This window comes from Aulonocara stuartgranti (genome assembly GCF_965226115.1).
Source record: "Aulonocara stuartgranti genome assembly, chromosome: 23".
NCBI lineage: Eukaryota > Metazoa > Chordata > Actinopteri > Cichliformes > Cichlidae > Aulonocara > Aulonocara stuartgranti.
The window spans coordinates 23828140-23848805 of record NC_138958.1 but is presented as its reverse complement, the minus strand read 5'-3'; the positions used below and the strand labels follow the sequence as shown (position 1 = coordinate 23848805).

At 41.8% G+C, this 20666-nt stretch overlaps 1 protein-coding gene across 1 annotated transcript in view; it reads right to left on the bottom strand.

Moving 5' to 3' along the window:
- unc80 (unc-80 homolog (C. elegans)) overlaps positions 1 to 20666 on the bottom strand; it is a 71083-nt gene that overhangs the window by 41738 nt on the left and 8679 nt on the right. Inside the window, exons 8-17 of the mRNA XM_082523788.1 lie at positions 10867 to 11140; positions 10629 to 10763; positions 10330 to 10546; positions 9205 to 9345; positions 6362 to 6630; positions 5767 to 6102; positions 5536 to 5667; positions 4410 to 4557; positions 1244 to 1258; positions 617 to 834 (exon numbers count right to left, since the gene is read on the bottom strand). Of these exons, the coding sequence (XP_082379914.1) occupies positions 617 to 834; positions 1244 to 1258; positions 4410 to 4557; positions 5536 to 5667; positions 5767 to 6102; positions 6362 to 6630; positions 9205 to 9345; positions 10330 to 10546; positions 10629 to 10763; positions 10867 to 11140 (1885 nt within the window). The remainder of the gene's footprint in view (positions 1 to 616; positions 835 to 1243; positions 1259 to 4409; positions 4558 to 5535; positions 5668 to 5766; positions 6103 to 6361; positions 6631 to 9204; positions 9346 to 10329; positions 10547 to 10628; positions 10764 to 10866; positions 11141 to 20666) is intronic.

Sequence of the window (20666 nt, the reverse complement as noted above, 5' to 3'; positions counted from 1 at the left end):
ATGTTATGCGTTCGGAAACATGAGAACCGTTTGGAAGGAATCTACGCATGTACATTTATTTTACTTTCTCATCATTAATTGCTTTGGAAAAAACAATCTAATATGATTAAGATTGTGGTTAAAGTTAGGGATAAGGTTATGTTTATGGTTAGGATTAAGGTTAGGGTTAGAGCTGGAATACACAGCTGGAACATGTATTACTGCTGGGAGCGTCTATTGGATTTCATCCACAATCCGGCGCGTATCATAGGGACGCGGAAGGTTACCTCTTGCGTTCCTATGGGACGCCTCAGGATGTGACAAATCGTCAGTATGTTATGCGTTGGGAAGGAGAATGGTCTGGAAAAAGAAGCCAATGTCTAAAGAAAAAGTTGGAAAGACCTTTCTTGGAAGTAAAATATAAAGAAATGAGGGGTGGCTCTTGATTTTTGCACAGACCTACATCTACAATACATGTTCTAGCAGACCAGAGAGCAGCTTAGATAGCATGTCTGATACAACGAATGAGATCAAGCGTCTTTATCTATAATAAAGCATTAATTTAACTAATGAATCTAATGCGGAGCACCAAAACAGCTGGAAGGCAACCAGGTAGACGATTTCACGCCCCACTCACCAGGTTCTCGGGGCTGTGCAGCTCATGTGTGGTTGAGGCGCAGCGGGTGATGAGGGACTTGAACATGCAGCCCACCACCACGGCCTCCATATTCTGGGCTACAGATTTGTTGTCTCCTGTGGCGAAGTTGTTTCCGAAGCCCGCCTTGTCTGGAAGCAGCAGGGAGGCAGGAGAGACCATGGATGACACAGCAGGTGGTTTAGTCATTGCTGACAGCACTGAGCATACAACAGTGAGCCCGTACAACAAGGAAGGAAGGAGAGGGGGCAAAGGAAAAGGGGGTTAATAAAGCATATGGGGGAGAAGCCAAACTGAAAAGGATTCTGAGTAGGGAGTAAGGAATACATGCAAGTGACTAAGGCCTGCTTTAAAAACATACAGTAGAGGGTTTAGTCTCTTGGTCCAGTTAGATTAATATATCAGCCAGATTAAACCAGAACTTTTAGAGTTGCAGGCGAGTTTGTCACTTTTCGGACAGAGTGAGGGGTGCAGCAATGAAAGCGGTGTCTAGGGAAGGGTCTGATCAGGTCAGTGTAGTCATCTTATTGCTTATATTATCAACTGTTATTGATTATTGATCATGTGTATCTACCGATGTTTCTTTTTTCGCCCTCCTGGACCTCTCACCTGCACTGCCGTACTCTGCAAGAGAAAAGAGGCGGGGCACAAAGTTGATTGACATCAGGCCAGCACAGACATGTAAGGCGGTGTCAGAAAGGAAGTGGCACCCCACCTCCACGAGGAGGTGAACCCCCAAGATGCAAACACACACACTTAAAAAAATAACACACACCCACACACACACTGAAAACTAAACAAGGTGCCCTGTTCACTTTCAAAATTAAAAAACACTCATCGGTTCAGTAACTTGCCAATTGTCTCTTGTAGAAAAATCTTCAAATTCCAGTGCAAAACTGAATTGGCATGTAGGATGTGTCCTAATGCTCATCGATAAAAGCCACTGATTGAGCAGGAATGTAATGGGCAAAGCTCTGGATTGGCAAGTGTACAGAATGGATGAGCGTGTAAGGAAGGTAGGATTCAGCTCATTGAAGTGGATGAAGAAAAAGGAGGAGGATGGAAGCAGGAGGAGGAGGAGGACAACGAAGGAAAGCGACACGGACGAGCGGAGATAAGTGGAAGGAGGAAGGGGGAAAACACATATATAAACAGAGATAGCGCTGAAATGCAAAGTCGAAGTGCGGGGTGAGACAGTGGTAGGACAATTCAGCTTTGTCGACCACACTAGAGCTTTAAGTATTTACCTCTTTATGTGATATTATTTCATTTATATTGGCCTGTACTGTAGCGTCCACACTAGACCTTTTAATGGGACAGATCTGAGTAAAATAAACCTGACAGACTTTGCTAGAGCATAAATATCTGCGCCATTAGGTTGAAACATTTACCGAACAGTTAACTTGGAAATCGATTAATCGTTTAAGCCTTTGATTTAAAAAATAAATAAACAAATTCGCTTGTGCATATACTGTTAAGATGAATATCTTGAGTCTTGAGTACTGTAATTCCCTCACACTGTAATTTTGCTGCAGGAATGACACATTTCCATATTAGCCTGTTGACAAGAGGCCAATGGGATTCTTCCATTAACTTTTTGAATTACTTTCGAAAAAAAGCTCTGTGGGAAATATAGGTGTATGATACTTAATGATTTCATTCAAAAGGATAAAGCTCCATAAAATTTTAGTGGTTTTTGATTTTGGTTTCACTGGTTTACAACTACAGTCATCTCAAAGCACATTTAGGGTAAAAATCATATTATATTAGAGAAAACCCAAATAATCAAACAGCCCTCTGTTTGCAGGACTTGGCAACAGCGGGAAGAAAGAAATCCCTTTTAACAGGAAAAGCCCTTCAACAGAATCAGGCTTAGGAAGGGGCTGAATGACTAATAAGGGAGTGAGGATTAATGCTAATGTTGCATGACTTTACAAAATCTCCCCTATATTCTTGTTTCTTTAGCTTGTTGGCAAATACCTAGCCTATGACACACTTATTTATAGTCCTGTGGAAAACTAACTATACCCTTACTGCTACCATAGGAATTAACAGGGTAACAGCCAGGTACTGCTAATCAGATGCACTTGAATAATTGATCATCAGCATCTCTATAAGAGGAGAAGTTGTCTCAGTTTGCTGCTCTGGAGCATCCAGGTGTGTTTTAACACAATGCCCCAATCTTCCCATGAAAGGTTGTCCAAGCAAAAACTGAAGAGCTACAACTCAGATTCTACAGGCCTCAGTTAGCATGTTAAATGTCAAAGTTCATAATGTCAAAGTTCATGACAGTACAATTATAAAAAGACTGAATAAGTATGGCTTGTTTGTAAGGGCTGCCTTCTTCTCCCTAAAAAGAACATGGCAGCACAGTTTAGGTTTGCAGAGTTGCACTGGAAAAAACCACAACACTTCTGAAAAAATGTCCTTGGGACAGATGAGACCAAAGTGGAGATGTTTAACCATAATGCACAAAACCAAACACAGCATATCAGCACAAACACCTTATACTGTAGCACATTAATGGAGGGGTGATGTTTGGGCTTGTTTTACAGCCACGGGACCTGGACACATTGCACTTATTGAATTGTCCATGAACTCCTCTGTATACCAAAGTATTCTAGAGTAAAATGTGGGGCCATCTGTCTGAAAGTCTGGATTAAACTAGGTCATGCAATAGGACAATGATCCCAAGCACAGCAGCAACTCTACAACATGACATGTGGTGGGACCTGAAGTGAGGTGTGCACAAATAAATGCCTGCAAACCTCAATTAACTGAAGCTACGTTGAAAAGAAGAGTCGACCAAAATTCCTCCATAGTGATAAGAAAGACTGGTGGGGTCATCCTTAAAACAATTACTTTACATTATTGTGTGTTTATTCTACAATTTATTTTAACAAGCTACTGAATGTTGGGGTGTTTTTAGTTTTCCAAAAATAATGACATACTGTAATTTGTCTTGTGTTCATCTCAGATTGTATTTACCTAATTAGAAGAACTGCTAAAGACCAGACCATTACTACTTATGTAAAGCTTCTATGTTAACCATAAACAGGTATCTTTCAGGCAGATGACGAAACCATAAGTGTAAAATGCTAACTCATTGTGTGGTGGTAAGACTCATTCCTGCAGCACTCTATTTCGATAACTTTAAGCTTATGTTCAGTTAAAATTCTTAATTTATCCAATACTTTGGTTTAATTTGGTAGTAATCACCACCCAGGATGCTAACATGCTCACACATAAGCTGCTAGCATGCTGATGTTTAGAAGGGTAATGTTAGCATGTTCAGTATCTTCCTGCTAGCATGCAAGAAATATTGTTAATTAGCACATAGCTGATGGAAATGTTGATTAGTTGCTAGCAAATTAGCATGCGGACAATGAACTCAGCGGTGAACATGCTAACAAACTTCTGTTTAGGAAGTGCAAATGATATATTTTTCTGTTATTGTGAGCATGTTACCATTCAGACTTGTATTTAATTCAAAGCATTGATGTAGCTGTAAACTTGTCAACATTTGTATTTCCCTACATTTTGTGGACTTAACGATTAATCGATTAATTTAAAAAAAATAATGCTCAAATTAATTAACAATATTTTTACCCCTACCACACGATTTTTCAGCAACAATCCAATATACGCAATCAAAGCCAGTGTTGTTCATCCTGTTTCTGCATTTATTACCAGCATTTATGATATTTTTCTTTGTGACTGTCTCGTATCTGCATCCCTCTCGCGCACACACACAAACACACACCGCAGCACTTACTGTCAGTGATGGGCTCCATGCAGAAGCCCAGCAGTGCATGCAGGAAGTCGACTATGTTATTGAGGGAGTCTCTGTTGACGTACTCGCGCATAGTCAGGCGAAACTGAAGCTTGTCCAGCTTATACAGGTTGGTGAGGCAGTTCTGGGCCTGAAAGAAAGATTTTTAAAAATTAACTTCAAGAGCAAAGTTTCTGGCTGCTGGACTTTTTTTTTTTTTTTTAAATAAGTCAGCTAGCAATAAAGTGGCTTTCCTTTAAATTTAATTTACCATTGAAATTTTTATTTCCATCTTCAGTAGTTTATGCAGTTCTGAGAAAATGTATCTCCCCCCCTTCCGAGTAAGTACAAAATGCAATTTTTAAATTATGATTTAGTTCATTTAAAGGAAAAGTTCTTTAAACCTGCCTGGCCCTGTGTGAAAAACTAACTGAACAGCCTGTTTAAGCTCATGCCAAAGCATCTCATTCAAATTAAAGTCCAGACTTTCACTATGTCTCTCCAACACTTTCATTTTGTTTTTGTTTTTTTGGTTGTTTCTAACCATTCAGAGGTGGTGTGTTTTGGATCATTGTTAGTTTGATCCCAGATATGCGGGACTCAAACCTTCCACAAAGTTCAGTTTTTGTGTAAATGTAAATGTGACAAATATGCAAACAAACAAACAAAAAACAAACAAAAATACTTTTAAACAGCACTTTTTGTCTCCACTGTATGAGTGGAGGTGGGTTCCAAAGTGGCTTGCAGATCCTAAACCAAGTTAAAATACCACCCTCTCTGAATTGATTTTTAGATCACTATCAGCTGAGTCATCTGTAGATGTGCACTGGCAGTGAGATTAGTTGAAGAGCCAGTATTTGCAGCTAGGGTTTTGTGGCCTGCCTGAACTAATGCTATGTTTGTTTTTAATGAAAAAACCAATTGATTAGAATTAAAAAGAAATTGCGGCTGTCTCTCACTGAAGTTAGAAACTCAGCCCAGTGCTCCAGCCAATGAGTTTCATTTTTATTAAACTTTTATTACACCGAAGGAGCAATTCAGTAAATAATTAATAGGTAATGAATCGATGTCACCATCTGAAACTGTGTTTATTTGCACACATTCAAAGAATTAGAGAATAGAGAGTAACCTGCATCCTCAGGCGATCTCCTGATAGTCCTCGATGGCCCTCACCACAGCCGTAAGCACAGCCCAGAGACTTGACTATCTTTATGAGCATTGTCAAAGCCAGGCGGTGGGGGCTGAGGCCACCAGCTTCTTCCTGTTCCCAGTGAAGAGAAGCAAGAAAACACACAAGTTGAGACATTCAGGCATCCTACACCTTTACAATCTCACTCTAAACAAACCTGTTCAAACACACCTTTTTATCGTCATCCTTATTATTTTTCACATCGTCCTTGCTCCCCTGCCCGCTCCCTCCACCACTTCCCCCTCCCCCTCCTCCTCCACCACCCCCTCCTCCACCTCCTCCAGCCCCTGCAATCGGCCCGCCTCCCTGGGCGACTCCTCCGAGGCCCTGAGCTGCCGCATCTTTGACACGAGCCTCTTGGTTCTCCTTGTTATCTGGCTTGGACAACTTGCCCATCCCGGGCACCACGCCCAGCTGCAGCAGGCAGTCGATGATGTTGAGAGCCACGTCGCAGATCCTGGAACTGATATCGTGGCTGAGAATGGAGTAAAGAGCTCTCAGGATAGCCTAAATTGGAAGAAGGAAGGCAAAGAAAGGGTGACAAAATCAGAGAATTATTTAGTTTGACCAAGAAGGTCCCAATAACATAAGAGAAATAATTAAGGAAACTGTAAAGTGTCTGTGATGTTATGACTTAAAAAGGAAAGCATCAGAATCGAGTCTGCTTGGAGTCCCACTGGTGACATAATTGCTTATTAGAGCAGCCAAATAGGGCCATAACTTCTAATAGCTGTATTTGCCCCCAGGGTCCAATTAAATCACTCACTGTGAGGTCCAACATGCCGTTTTTCAGCACAAAGTTATTGGTGCCCTCGATGTTCTCGCCTTCCTCCAGACAGGAGTAGTTGATACAGGAGTCAGTGAGGCTGCGCGGCAGGTTGGCGCATGCCAGCGGCTCCACTGGGATTTCAGGTACAGCCACGGGGTTGCAGAGTTTCTTCATGTGCTCAGTGAAGAAGTCGGCGTAGCCCACGTTAAAGGACGCAACTGTTGTGTTGAACGCCGCCATGGTGATGGTGGAGATCTGAGATCGAACTTTAGACAACAGAAAATCATTTTTTATTGAGTACACGGTCCTGGTTAATAGTTTTTCTAACTCACAGATCCTCGAGATCGCCCTCTTGTTCCACTTAGGTAGCTCCATAGTGCTTTAGCTCAACTGTTTTGTGGATCTGATGAATGGCTGTGGTTTTTCCAGTGATGTACAGATGGGTAGATAGAGACCTTTCTTGTATTATTAGTTCGATGTTTATCTAACTATGTTATGTTCCAGGTACAAAGGTCTGGACTTTGACTGGGTCATTGCAGAACTTTGGTTGTTTTCTTTTTCAGTCATCGCTGCTTTGTTTGAGATCATTCTCCTGTTGCATGACCCAGTTGGAACCAATAACAGCAGTCAGACAGATAATTTGGTAGACCATGAAGACTCATTGACTGGAAGCTGACCAGGTCCATAAAACAAGCCCAAATCATGACCCCACCACCACTGTGCTGCCAGTTTGTATGAGGTGGTTGTCTTGATGTGTTGAGTTCCATTTTCTCCAACTGTGGTGCTTCATACTACAAATAAACAACTCCACTTTGGTCTCGTCTGTCCAAACCACATTGTTACAGAAGTCTTGTGGTTGGTTCAGATGCAACTTTGCAAACCTAAACTGTGCTGCCGTGTTTTTTGTTTGTTTGTATGTTTTTTAACAGAGAAGAGGCTTTCTCCTGGAAACCTCTCCAAACAAGCCACACTTATCAGTCTTTTTGGAACTGTACTGTCATAAATGTTAAGATTTAACATGTTAACTGATGTCGCTCTTGGGTATTTGCTCGAACGTCTGCTCCTATAAAGTTTGCATTGCTGCATTCTGTGATCACAAACCTGAATGTTCCAGAGCAGCAAAAGGATAATGGATGTACTTAGTTTTCCACATACCTTTGCATTTTGCTCATAAAGTTATTCTTTTGGGTTTAGCTTTAATAGCTTCACATAAGGCACAACAGCCAGAAGGTTGTACAGAGATGTACTTGAGAAGAAATGTGTGTGAAACCTGTTTTTTTTTTCTTTTTTTCACTTGGCACCATTTCACTTGCTGCATTCAAATTGTAAGAGATCAACACACACACACAAAAAAAAAAACCCTGGCACGCTCAGTTTGAGACTTTAATGATTAATTGAAGTGTTATTGTGTCTGATGTCACAGCACTCTGGCAAGGTCTTGGAACCTTTTACACAGAAGCAATAGAAAGCATCCAAACTGTGAAGATCATTAACTGGGATCGGATGTGAACAGTTGAAAACTGGGAGGCTCGGGTGGGTGATTACACCCACCGGGTCAATGATACTGATTAGGTGAGGTGTCTCCTCAGCGCTCCGAGGACACTTAAAGACAATAACCATCCCAGACACAGCTTGTTCTCCCTGCTGCCATCTGGCAAGCGATTCAAAAGCAACAATGGAACAATGGTTAATGTTGAAGCCCATGTGTCAACGAAAAGAAACCATTTCATTCTCGTATTTGAGTTCAGTCACTTATTTATTCTTCTCATATTTACGGTTGAATCTCTACAGTCCTGCATGTGATATGTACTGAATACAAAAGTGTCCTTTCTGCAAATTTGACCCTTTTGACAGCTTCCTCACAAAATGAGCCTGATACTTTGGTACTTTTCATCCCGGCAGCACCTCATGTCAAATTCAGCTCCTTTCTCGCTAAACCCAAACAGAAAGCGTGTGGCAGAGTGTGAATCAGTTTAAAAGCCGGTGCTCTTATTTTGTGTGTAGTTTGTGTGTAAATTAGCATTGTCACAACAATATTGCTGTTATATAATCCTGCCCTATTTCTGCTTTGCTCAGCGAGCCTCAAAGGGAGCCGGCAGCATCTGTCCTCCCTTTATTGTAGCTGATGGACACTAATGTGATCAGCAGTGGATAATTTGTTTATTTCGCTTTACTTTCAAATAACGTGGATGTTTGTGGTTCCTCTTGCACTCTGCCAGCATCTCTAAGAACTCATTTTGATTTGACGTATGCCGGCTTTAATTTGTCTCATTTAAAACATCTGTGATCTATCTTTTATTGTTTTTTAACCATCTACCAACAAAAGAGAGAGTTTAAACTGTGTGAGTGACATCATCTATGTTCTGTTGATTTGTTAAGCCTAGGAAAGACAAATCAATACACTGGTCTACTCATTTTGCTCATTCCTAGCACCATATTTGAGACTCTAACAGAGCAGCTTTGCATGATTCATGCTTCAAAATAATCCGTCTTCACCTCAGGCTGGGCTTTGGTGCAGTCCCTCCTCTTTTAAGCCAACTTTCTTCTGATTGGCTGCTCTGAGATGACCATATTATGCATATTCTCTCTCAATGATGTCATGCAGATCCAAGAGTATTAAAAAACTGTCTAAAAACAAGGATTTAGAGCAGCTTTTAGCTCTTTTTTTTTTTTTTTTTTGGAAACTGTGGCCTTCATTTCCGGTGTATATATGACAGGAAACCAGGAAAGTCATAATAGGTCCCCTTTAAGACTCCTTCAGGTTTTTTAACATCTAGAAATTTAACTTTTGGGCTTGCTTTAAATACCTGCTCAGGCCCATATTTAAACCATCTTCTTACCCTCCTTGACGGTGTTGTCACTGTGGCTGTTAGAGTGGTCGGGCATGTCTCTGAGCAGCGAGTGGTGGGAATGAGAGTGTTTGGCACTCAGGCTGTCTGCATCTGCAGCTGTGTCTGTGCTGCCCCGCCGTGTGAATTTGCCTGGAAAGAGATGCAACAAATGGACACGTTTTAGGTCGAAAGCACACAACCAAATAACACAACTAAACGTGGACATCAGATGGAGCTGAAAAGAAAAGCTTAACTTTAAGCTCAGCAAACATCAAAGCCCACAGAGACAGAGTGCATTTACGTCCTGCCTACCCCAGAGAGTCTGTCTCTGCGGCTTTGGTGTTTGTTGAGCTGAAAGTTAAACTTTTTTTTTTTTACCCAGCTGTATCTGATGTCCATGGTTTCCATCCATCCTCCACAGTCACTAGATCTTGATCCAGTAGAGCCCCTCTGGCATGTCCAGCCTAGAAATCAGCAGCAATTGTGTGATGCTATCATGTCAATGTGGACTTAAAGTCTCTAATGAATATTTCCAGCACCTTGTTTAGTCTGTACCATGAAAACTTAAAGCAACCTCTTTTGCAAGGTAAACAGTGTCCAATGAGTGTATTTCAATGTATAAATATTTGAGACATAAAGTGCTAAAATAATTATCAATGGCCAGCTACGGGCATTTTCATAATTTCTTTTATTTTTTAAGAGTTTCTGCTCTAATTAGCAAACTATAGGAGCAACAATTTGACCCTCCAGCAGTCATGGGTTTCAAATTATGACATGTTGTAAGAAGTATCTCATACTTATACACTATGACACAGACTTGAATCTTTCTAGCAGCAGCTCAGGTTAAGTGGGTTCATAACAGCATGGTAAAAGAGGACAGTAGGTTTTTTTTCTTAATGGAAATAAGCCTTTAAAAAGTCACTAACTCTTGAAAATAATAAAAATAATAACTGCTTTTGTGCCTTGAGCGAATGTTAATCTCCACTATTCAGTGAGAGCTCATAAGGAATACCAGTGTCAATGAAGTGACCTAATTCACCAGCTGACAGCCAGATCCAGACTAAATCCTCTGACTCATGAAAGCTCGGTGGAGTGGAAGCAAGACTTCAAACTGGTGGCATCCAATCTCATTACCCATGATGGTGGCCTGCCAGCCTCCACGTTCCAGGGCCCGCCTGTCGTCACCCAGGCCAGAGAAGCTTCCGAAGGAGAAGGTGCTGCGGGTGGGAGAGACGTCCAGGTGGTCATCGTGCAGCAGGAAGGGAACCCCCATCCGACGCTGGCGCTTCTTCCCCGTGTGATGGAAGGGGATGGAGCCCTTTCTCTCGCGGTCCTCGCGGCGGTTCTTAAACTGAAGTGGAACAACAGGTCCTCTCAATCACATGAATCTGTATTTATTGTTTTAGCTTAAAACATAAAGGCCAGTCTCTGACCTTCTTGAAGATGTTCATGCCCAGGTCGGAAGACAAGTCAGGGACAGCCTGCCGACGAAGGTTAGTCAGGGAAACCCTTGCAAAGGTCTCTGTGCTCAGAGATTTCCCCTCTTCATTGCATTTTAAGCTCATATCCTACGAAAAATAAGAGAAGGCAAAGGTCACGAACCAGCAGGAGCAACACGGACATCCTAAAGATGGCTTAGAGGCGACTATTAAAGCTGTTTCGATGAGTGACCTGAGTCTTGTGGGTGTTGACCAGTGAGGGTGTCGCAGCCACCATGGAGCTGCTGCGTGGCCGTGGCAGAGGTGCAACCAAGGGCTCTGGGGGACGTTCAGGCCTCTCCTCCAGGATCTGCCTGAGGCGCTGCAGGTAGTACATCAAGGCCCAGTGCACGCCCTCCTCCGTCCAGTGCGGCTGCAGCAGACAGCGCAGCACAGCCACATCAAAATAAGTGGCGTAACGTGCCCGCTGGGCCAACGATGCTGGCAGGCCGGCAGGAGCTGATGTTCTGAAAGAAGAGAGAGGAAATAAAGGAAGTTTCACAGGTTCAACCTTTAAGATGGTGAAGTTTAATTTTAAAAGACAGTACAGAAATTAATCACGCACAGATTAAATCAATCTATGAAAGGAGTTCACCTAGTACGTGAAGGTATGCAGAATAAATCGGGCCCTTGCGGGGAGTTCAACAAGCAAGAGGGCACAACCAACTGTGATTGTGAAAGCTAGAAGCTAAATGAAGATATGTGTGCATCAAAGAGTTAAGCCTGTATTCGCCGTTTGTTTCAGAGCATTTTAACATTCGGGCACAACATATCCACACTTCCGCATAACTGGATGGGTGCTACATTGTCAGATAGATTTTGTGGGACTAAGAAAGAGCTGCCTTTATTACATCCGCTGTAACTGCTCTGCTCTGTGAAACCTGCAACTCTGACATAGCTAGAGAGATGTAACAGGTGACATGTAACCTGATTGCTCAATTTTTATAAAGTAAGAACAGCTTCTGCTATATCTGTGGTCTAATTTACCTAATAGCTGATGGCTTTTAGACCACAGTTAGTTTTAAGAAAAAGTTTAGCTCCTTAAACAAAAGTTACCGGGTGTAACTGGGTAGCAAGCTGTTCTGTTTCTATCTGCAGCCGTTTATGTCTGACAGTATTCCTCTGTTTTGGGATCTCTGTGTCCAAAAAGCCAGAGGTGAGGATAGTAGCAACAAGACCCACATAGAGAGCATATGCCAGTGACAATCAACATTCCCTCTAATTTTTCATGTGTCTGAGTGACACACAAACTCCCTGAGCGGCCACTTGGACCACAATGAGCAACAATAGACATCTGTACTTTGGTCACGCCAGCATCGAATCGAGTTATGCAAACAACAAAGTTTTTTGCAGCTGTTTACTTAAAAATGCAGCCAAGGCGGTTTTTTAAATAAACATTTCAAACTATTTACAGAACAATCAGCTGTTCTGCATCAAATTTGATGCCACACAAATTGTTTGTGCCACTCCAAAAAATTATTTCTGTCCACTATGAGATAAAGAAGAACAACAGCCTGATACCTGCAGGCCTGACAACAGGAGATGTATCACTCCTGTATCACCTGTAACATTCAGTAGTCGCCTCATTGTTCTGACACACACAACAAAACTATTGACTACACTACACACTAACGACACAAGATTTGCGCTAAACGTCGCAAATCTCTCACATCTCAAAACACCGCCGTCACTCCTAAAACTTCCCCCTTTCTAAACAACTAAATGCCATGTTGCCTTTTCATTTTTTGATTGGTCAACATGGTACATTTTTCCACCAACAGGAAAGGCTGGGAAATTTTTTGATTTTGTTTTTGCTCACATACGGAGAGCGCTTTCGAGCGTTCTCCTTATAAAACGCCATTTTTACCAAACATTACATATATGTTTGGTAAATATATATATATATATTTTTTTTATCATAACTCTGGTTTTACGTGGCCTATCAACACAATTTAAAAACTGGTATAAAGTCAACACTTTTCCCGTCAATTCTTCCGTCAGTCCTGCTCACATCTCCAATGGTTGTACACGTTGTAATTAACGTGGCTTCACTCCACATCAGCCACGCTGCTTCGCTAGCTAAAACACCGGTGTCGGCACATAAGGACGCTGTCGTAGCCTGTCAACGACGTTGATTAGCTGCGTATATACGAATGTGAATCGCATCATTGGCTGGACTATGGGATACGGTGGCATCGTTCTAATCCCATACTGGAGCAGCCAGTCACTTACTGACTAACACTGCAAAACAGAATTGTTAAAGTATTGATTTTAATTTCAATTCAGGTTAGATTTTTTTCCTGTGCGCAGAGACCGTGCTAGCAGTGCGCAATTGCGCACGCCCGCAGTTTAGAGCAGGGCTCTAGAGTGCGACCAATTTGGTCGCAAATGCGACCAAATTTTTCAGTGGTGCGACTAAAAAAAATATTTGGTTGCACCTGTGCGACCAACTGTTCGGGTAGCAAAAAGAAAAAAAAAAAATCTGCAACCTTCCCTGTGGTCAACAACAGACACACATTTTGCCCCTATCGTGGACTAAACCAATCAGAGATAGTCAGGGGTGGGACCTCTCTGATTGGCCGTGGTCCAGTTGAAAGTGCAGGTGGAAGTGGGAGGTGAGTAGCTTGAATAAAGCGATATCAATTCATTATATCCTGAATCGACTTTTAAATATAACTGTGTTTTGCCAGAAACGCCAGATTCTCAGATTAAAGCTCACAAAACCATTTCAACAACAACCAAACAGCAAATGAGAGCAGGTACACGGATTCCACACAAAGACGTAAACACAGAACGGACCGACGCATCAGAATCAACTTTGTCTTTCTCGGCTTTGTCACCCGACAGCCCGTAGACGGACACGCTGTCGGAGCTTAGCGGTTCTGATGCGTCCGGTCCGCGCTGTGTTTACGTCTTTTTGCGCTGATTCTGAGCTGCAGGTTTTGTCTCTCTCCAACCAAAATTCACTGAGCCAGCAGCAAAAGAAGCAGCAAACTGCGCTTCACATTTGACCAATGTCGTCATGAATTTTGCTGTTTTGCTTCCACGACTATTAAAATCACACTCCATGCACAGCTAGCTCTCTCTCTATCTCTGTACTTCAAGAACAGTTTCCCGTCTCCAATCTCTGTTTTCTGTATTATTCATTCGCTTATTACCCACCAGTCTACCGTTGTTTACAGCGCTGTGGCTGCTGTCTTTTTCTTTTTTTCACTTAAATGACCTCGGACAAGAAAGCCTGTTTTTTTCTGTTATTCAATACTGAAGAAATTTAAACTTTATATGCAGAACATTGTAGAATATTTTTAAGCTTATCTGCTATAAAAAGCCAGACCAGGAAAATCTCCTTCATGTTTTTCTGTGTTTTATTCTCAGTTACTTTCACACAAAGGCATCTGGTATGGGCTCAAAATGTGGTCATAAATATTTTGTACTTGTAAAAAAGATTTGTGTGTGCGTAAAAAAGATTTGTATGTGTAAAAAGAATTTGTGTGTGCGTAAAAAAGATTTGTATGTGTAAAAAGAATTTATGTGTGCGTAAAAAAGATTTGTATGTGTAAAAAGAATTTGTGTGTGCGTAAAAAAGATTTGTTTGTGTAAAAAAGATTTGTGTGTGCGTAAAAAAGATTTGTGTGTGGACTTAGAAAAAAACCCCCTGCAAGTTACAAGTACGGATTTTTGACCCTATTTTTCTTCCCTTCATCTGATTGGTCAATGTCATGTCAATCACAAATGTAACAATCCAATCAGAGAACAGATGGGTTTGGCTGTCGAGGGGCGCTTTTTTTGAACTGCAGGTCCTTGAAGGGAATAAATGCCCTTTTACATGCCAACCCAGCGTTTTCCTTCATCACCACGAAGGAAAACAGTCTGTGGTCGTCCGAGTTTGGTGATTTTTGTGTCACAGGTCTACGTGTTTAATACAGGGACTTCCACAGCCTTTTCAACAGCGCTGCGGACCGCGGGGTGGGGGCGGGCAGTGTTTTGGAAATGACAGTCTTCATTACAAAGCTTTCTTCGTTATGAATTAGCATACATGTTTTTATTGAACATTTGAAGAACTAGCAAAAAAAACTAACTCTTGTAGAGGACATAAAGTCAGAGATAGAAAAGACAAGGAGCAGGTGCATCTAGTACAGGTAGAGCTGCTGCAAAAACCCACAGAGCCCAGCAGCCAGCATAACAAATTCTGGATCCTTTGCTTTTAGTTAGCAGTTAGCATTAGCAGCGTATCCTGCATCTGATGTGAAAGGACTTTTATGCTGCGCACTGTGACTCACAGCAATGGTCCTGGGTCAGCCCTGACTTTGTGTTAAACTAATCCTAAAGTAATAATGTTATTTCTAACCACTGATATACCACAACTTTATCCTTTCAACAGCTACTGAAAGTTAGGGGACCTAGCTGCTATCGGATATTTATATAGCGATCCTCCAGCTTCAAACGGTATCACCCTTCAAGGACCTGCAGTTCAAAACAGCGCCCCTCCGACAGCCAAACCCATCTGTTCTCTGATTGGATTGTTACATTTGTGATTGACATGACATTCACCAATCAGATGAAGGGAAGAAAAATAGGGTCAAAAATCAGTACTTGTAACTTGCAGGGTTTTTTTTTCTAAGTCCACACACAAATCTTTTTTACACATACAAATCTTTTTTACGCACACACAAATCTTTTTTACACATACAAATCTTTTTTACGCACACAAATCTTTTTTACACATACAAATCTTTTTTACGCACACACAAATTCTTTTTACACATACAAATCTTTTTTACGCACACACAAATCTTTTTTACACATACAAATCTTTTTTACGCACACACAAATTCTTTTTACGCATACAAATCTTTTTTACGCACACACAAATCTTTTTTACACACACACAAATCTTTTTTACGTACACGCAAATCTTTTTTACACATACAAATCTTTTTTACGCACACACAAATCTTTTTTACACATACAAATCTTTTTTACAAGTACAAAATATTTATGACCACATTTTGAGCCCATACATTTTGAGCCCATACATCTGCTGTGATGTTCACAATTCTGATGAAGTCAGTACTGATAAATGATCAGAATTATAATATTTCTGAATGTCTGAGGCTAAGTTGAATTGAATCGGGACTTTGAAAACCGGAATCAAATGGATTATAGAAATCAGTGATGATACCCAGCCCTAGTGAGCAGCCTAGGCACGACAGACGTGGATGTAGCTGTAATAGGAAAAGAACTATTGCTAACTTTTCTGTTAAGTTAAGGCCTGATCCTTCTGAAATTCATTCATTCATTCATTCATTCATGCCAGTGCTCTGACACGGTGTCATCAATCTTTGAATGCTGAAAAAGCACAGTGTATCCAGAAAAACACATTATATTATATAAATTATTATAAAATTTGTGTACACCTAACTTTTGTGCCGGTACGCCTAACTTTAAAAAGTTAGGCGTACCGGTACGCCCATGGCAAAAAGTTAGTCTAGAGCCCTGGTTTAGAGGGAACATTGGTGACAATATATGGTATATGACATTGATAGAGGTAAAAAAAAAAAAAAAGAAGAAGAAGATGAAAAAGCATGTAAAGGAGGAGCAAGGCGTGGGGTTGGGTTGCAAAGCAGCTTGCAGAGGCAGCAGCAAAAAGTAAGCAGTCTGTAGCAGCTTAAATTGTGCAGCCTACATGAGATTTGCTGATTCGATACTTTGAAGGGTGTCAGTGGAGTCATAAAAGGATAAAATCAGATGATCTGTCAGGACTTTCAGCTCAATCGATATGTTGTTTCATGGACAACTGAACCAGCATGTTGGAGAAATGCATGATAAAGTTCCAGTTGTACTGGCTGACAAACCAACCAGTAGCAGACTGCTGAGGTTGTAGTTGAAGACCAGTTCATCACTTTCATGATGAACTGGTCTCTAAACACTGTGCAGCTGCTCTCAAAGCTGCAGTGAAACTGTAAACAGTGGGACACAAACTGGACACAGTAGACTGTTGCTAGCTGCAGTCCTGAGGCACAACATTTTCACATAAATGATGCTTCTGCATCAGATCTACAGCATAACCTACGCCATAACCAGAACCCAATTTTAACCGTATGTTGCAACCTTTTACATAAGCTGACCTGCACCGCCTGAGAAATGTACGCTGGGTTGACACATACCATAATGACTTGAATGGCTGGAAGGTTACAGTGTTGAAACAAACAGAGTTTCCAGTTACTGTGTGATGTAGATTTTCCCATAAAAGCCTAAATCAAGCTTTACTCTGAAGGCGAACCTTCTCTATTTCCGGTGGACTACATCTCAGCTAGTAGTCGATGAGAAAAACTGACCTCTGAACGTGAGGTCAAGGTCACTGGAATTTGAAGTCATTGAGATTTTTAGTAGATGCACCTATGGCATTAATTTGACAAAAATGTGATTTCCTTCTTGAATTATCACATTCACATCACATTACTTCAGCTTAAACTTGTTCTCAACGCAGACAAAACAAAGCTCATGTTGTTTTCTAAATCAAGAAAATGGGCCCAAACAATCCCATCAGTAACCACTCTTGAAGGTAATAAAATAGAGTTGGTTCACACCCATAAATATCTGGGAATCTTAATTGATGACTCGCTCACCTTCAAACCACATGTAGAGAATCATGTGAAAAATCTGAAGTTAAAACTGAGATTTTATTTTCAAAATAAGTTGTGTTTCTCTTTTAGTACAAAGAAGCGGCTTGTTGCTGCGACATTTTTGCCTGTGCTGGATTATGGAGATATTGTATATACAGTGGGGCAAAAAAGTATTTAGTCAGCCACCGATTGTGCAAGTTCCTCCACCTAAAATGATGACAGAGGTCAGTAATTTGCACCAGAGGTACACTTCAACTGTGAGAGACAGAATGTGAAAAAAAAATCCATGAATCCACATGGTAGGATTTGTAAAGAATTTATTCGTAAATCAGGGTGGAAAATAAGTATTTGGTCAATAACAAAAATACAACTCAATACTTTGTAACATAACCTTTGTTGGCAATAACAGAGGTCAAACGTTTACTATAGGTCTTTACCAGGGGCCTGTTCTTCGTACGTCGCTTACTACATCCAAGATCAAATGACACATCCAAGACCAAACCATCGCGCTAACCGTGAGCTCGCTAATCCGGTTCCCCGAACACGCCTGCTGTTGACGATTAGTACAGCTGGACGCAGTAATGTGACATCACTGGGTGTCGTAAAAGGGGCTACGCATCGATAGTAGAAACATTGATCGGCAACCCGCTGATTGGTCGGCGAAAATGTCGAAGGGGCGTGCTCGGTATTTTCCGGCAGCAGAGCAAGAACTCATGAGTGAGGGATTTCAGGAGTTTCAGAGTTTAATTAAAACGCAAGAGAACACTGCAAAGGCTGCAGAAGCAAGGAGAGAGGGCTGGCAGAAAGTTGCTGACAAATCAAACTCGTAGGTAATTTAATAATAATACTAATAATAATGGATTGGGTTCATATAGCGCTTTCCAAGGCACCCAAAGCGCTGTACGATACCACTATTCATTCACTCCCACATTCACACACTGGTGGAGGCAGCTACGGTTGTAGCCAGGCTGCCATATCGCGCCATCGGCCCCTCTGGCCAACACCAGCGGTAGGGTAGATCTATCATATGACACTATATTGTCCAATATCATATGGCATTATATTATATTATAATATGTTATATTATATCCCCTTTCACATTAGAGCCACAACAGGACCCACAAGAACATGGGAACAAGTAAAAGTGGAATACAGGAGTATTCTACAGAATGGTAATATTTATCTCTTAGATTGCTTTTCGTCTCTTGGCAAGGTAATACTGGCCTGTAATACTCTGTTAGTTTGTTCATAACAGCAACCAAGAAAAGGGCAGAGGAAAAAAAGACAGGTGGTGGTCCTGCACCCCCTCGTCAACAAGTTGGTTAAGTAAATAATACCCTCACGGGAATATCGATATCTCTCAATGAGCACACTGTCGCGCTGAGCTAAAGGATCCTGTCTATCCCGCAATATACGCTGAATTCTGAGGACTCTCCTTATCAATCTTGCACCTTCCGCAATGGGTTGCTCGCGTATACGGACAGGACATGGCTGCGACAGGCTTCCCAAATCCACCTTCGCTTTTATAGCCGTGGTCTCTCATCTTGATTACACGAAGTAATTTACAATTACTACTCTGAAATATGAATTACATCTGTAATAATCACATACATGTAATAGAATGTTAATAGTTCATTTCCCTTTTTTAGGAAATGACCTGTATGTATCTGTGTGACATCAATAAAAGGATCAAGTGCTGCATTATCTTTAGTTACATTGATGTTATTTATTTATGGTGAAACAGTGGTAAAATATCGCTGTTGCTTTCGTATAAATGAAGCGGACATACCTGCGTGGCCGCGATCTAATCCTGTTTACATAAAGTAAACCTGCTCCCGAGCAGGTTTACGCTTACGGCTCTGTTGCTATGACAGCAAGTCCCGGATGAGCTTCGGGGAACCGAACGATCCGGGATCACGCGAAATCGTCAACAATCTAATCCAGCTAACTTACTTAGCACAGTACGAAGAACAGGCCCCAGGTTTGCACACACAGTAGCTGGTATTTTGGCCCATTCCTCCATGCAGATCTTCTCGAGAGCAGTGATGTTTTGGGGCTGTCGCCGAGCAACACGGACTTTCAACTCCCGCCACAGATTTTCTATGGGGTTGAGGTCTGGAGACTGGCTAGGCCACTCCAGGACTTTCAAATGCTTCTTACGGAGCCACTCCTTTGTTGCCCGGGCGGTGTGTTTTGGATCATTGTCATGTTGTAAGACCCAGCCTCGTTTCATCTTCAAAGTTCTCACTGATGGAAGGAGGTTTTGGCTCAAAATCTCACGATACATGGCCCCATCCATTCTGTCCTTAACACGGATCAGTCGTCCTGTCCCCTTGGCAGAAAAACAGCCCCATAGCATGATGTTTCCACCCCCATGCTTCACAGTAGGTATGGTGTTCTTGGGATGCAACTCAGTATTCTTCTTCCTCCAAACACGACGAGTTGAGTTTATACCAAAAAGTTCTACTTTGGTTTCATCTGACCACATGACATTCTCCCAATCCTCTGCTGTATCATCCATGTGCTCTCTGGCAAACTTCAGACGGGCCTGGACATGCACTGGCTTCAGCAGCGGAACACGTCTGGCACTGCGGGATTTGATTCCCTGCCGTTGTAGTGTGTTACTGATGGTGACCTTTGTTACTTTGGTCCCAGCTCTCTGCAGGTCATTCACCAGGTCCCCCCGTGTGGTTCTGGGATCTTTGCTCACCGTTCTCATGATCATTTTGACCCCACGGGATGAGATCTTGCGTGGAGCCCCAGATCGAGGGAGATTATCAGTGGTCTTGTATGTCTTCCATTTTCTGATGATTGCTCCCACAGTTGATTTTTTCACACCAAGCTGCTTGCCTATTGTAGATTCACTCTTCCCAGTCTGGTGCAGGTCTACAATACTTTTCCTGGTGTCCTTCGAAAGCTCTTTGGTCTTGGCCATGGCGGCGTTTGGAGTCTGACTGTTTGAGGCTGTGGACAGGTGTCTTTTATACAGATGATGAGTTCAAACAGGTGCCATTCATACAGGTAACGAGTGGGGGACAGAAAAGCTTCTTACAGAAGACGTTACAGGTCTGTGAGAGCCAGAGATTTTCCTTGTTTAAGGTGACCAAATACTTATTTTCCACCCTGATTTACGAATAAATTCTTTACAAATCCTACCATGTGGATTCATGGATATTTTTTTTCACATTCTGTCTCTCACAGTTGAAGTGTACCTCTGGTGCAAATTACTGACCTCTGTCATCATTTTAAGTGGGGGAACTTGCACAATCGGTGGCTGACTAAATACTTTTTTGCCCCACTGTATGAATACTTCTGCTCAATGTCTTTGAATGGTTGATACTGTGTATCATGCTTCTCTGAGGTTCAT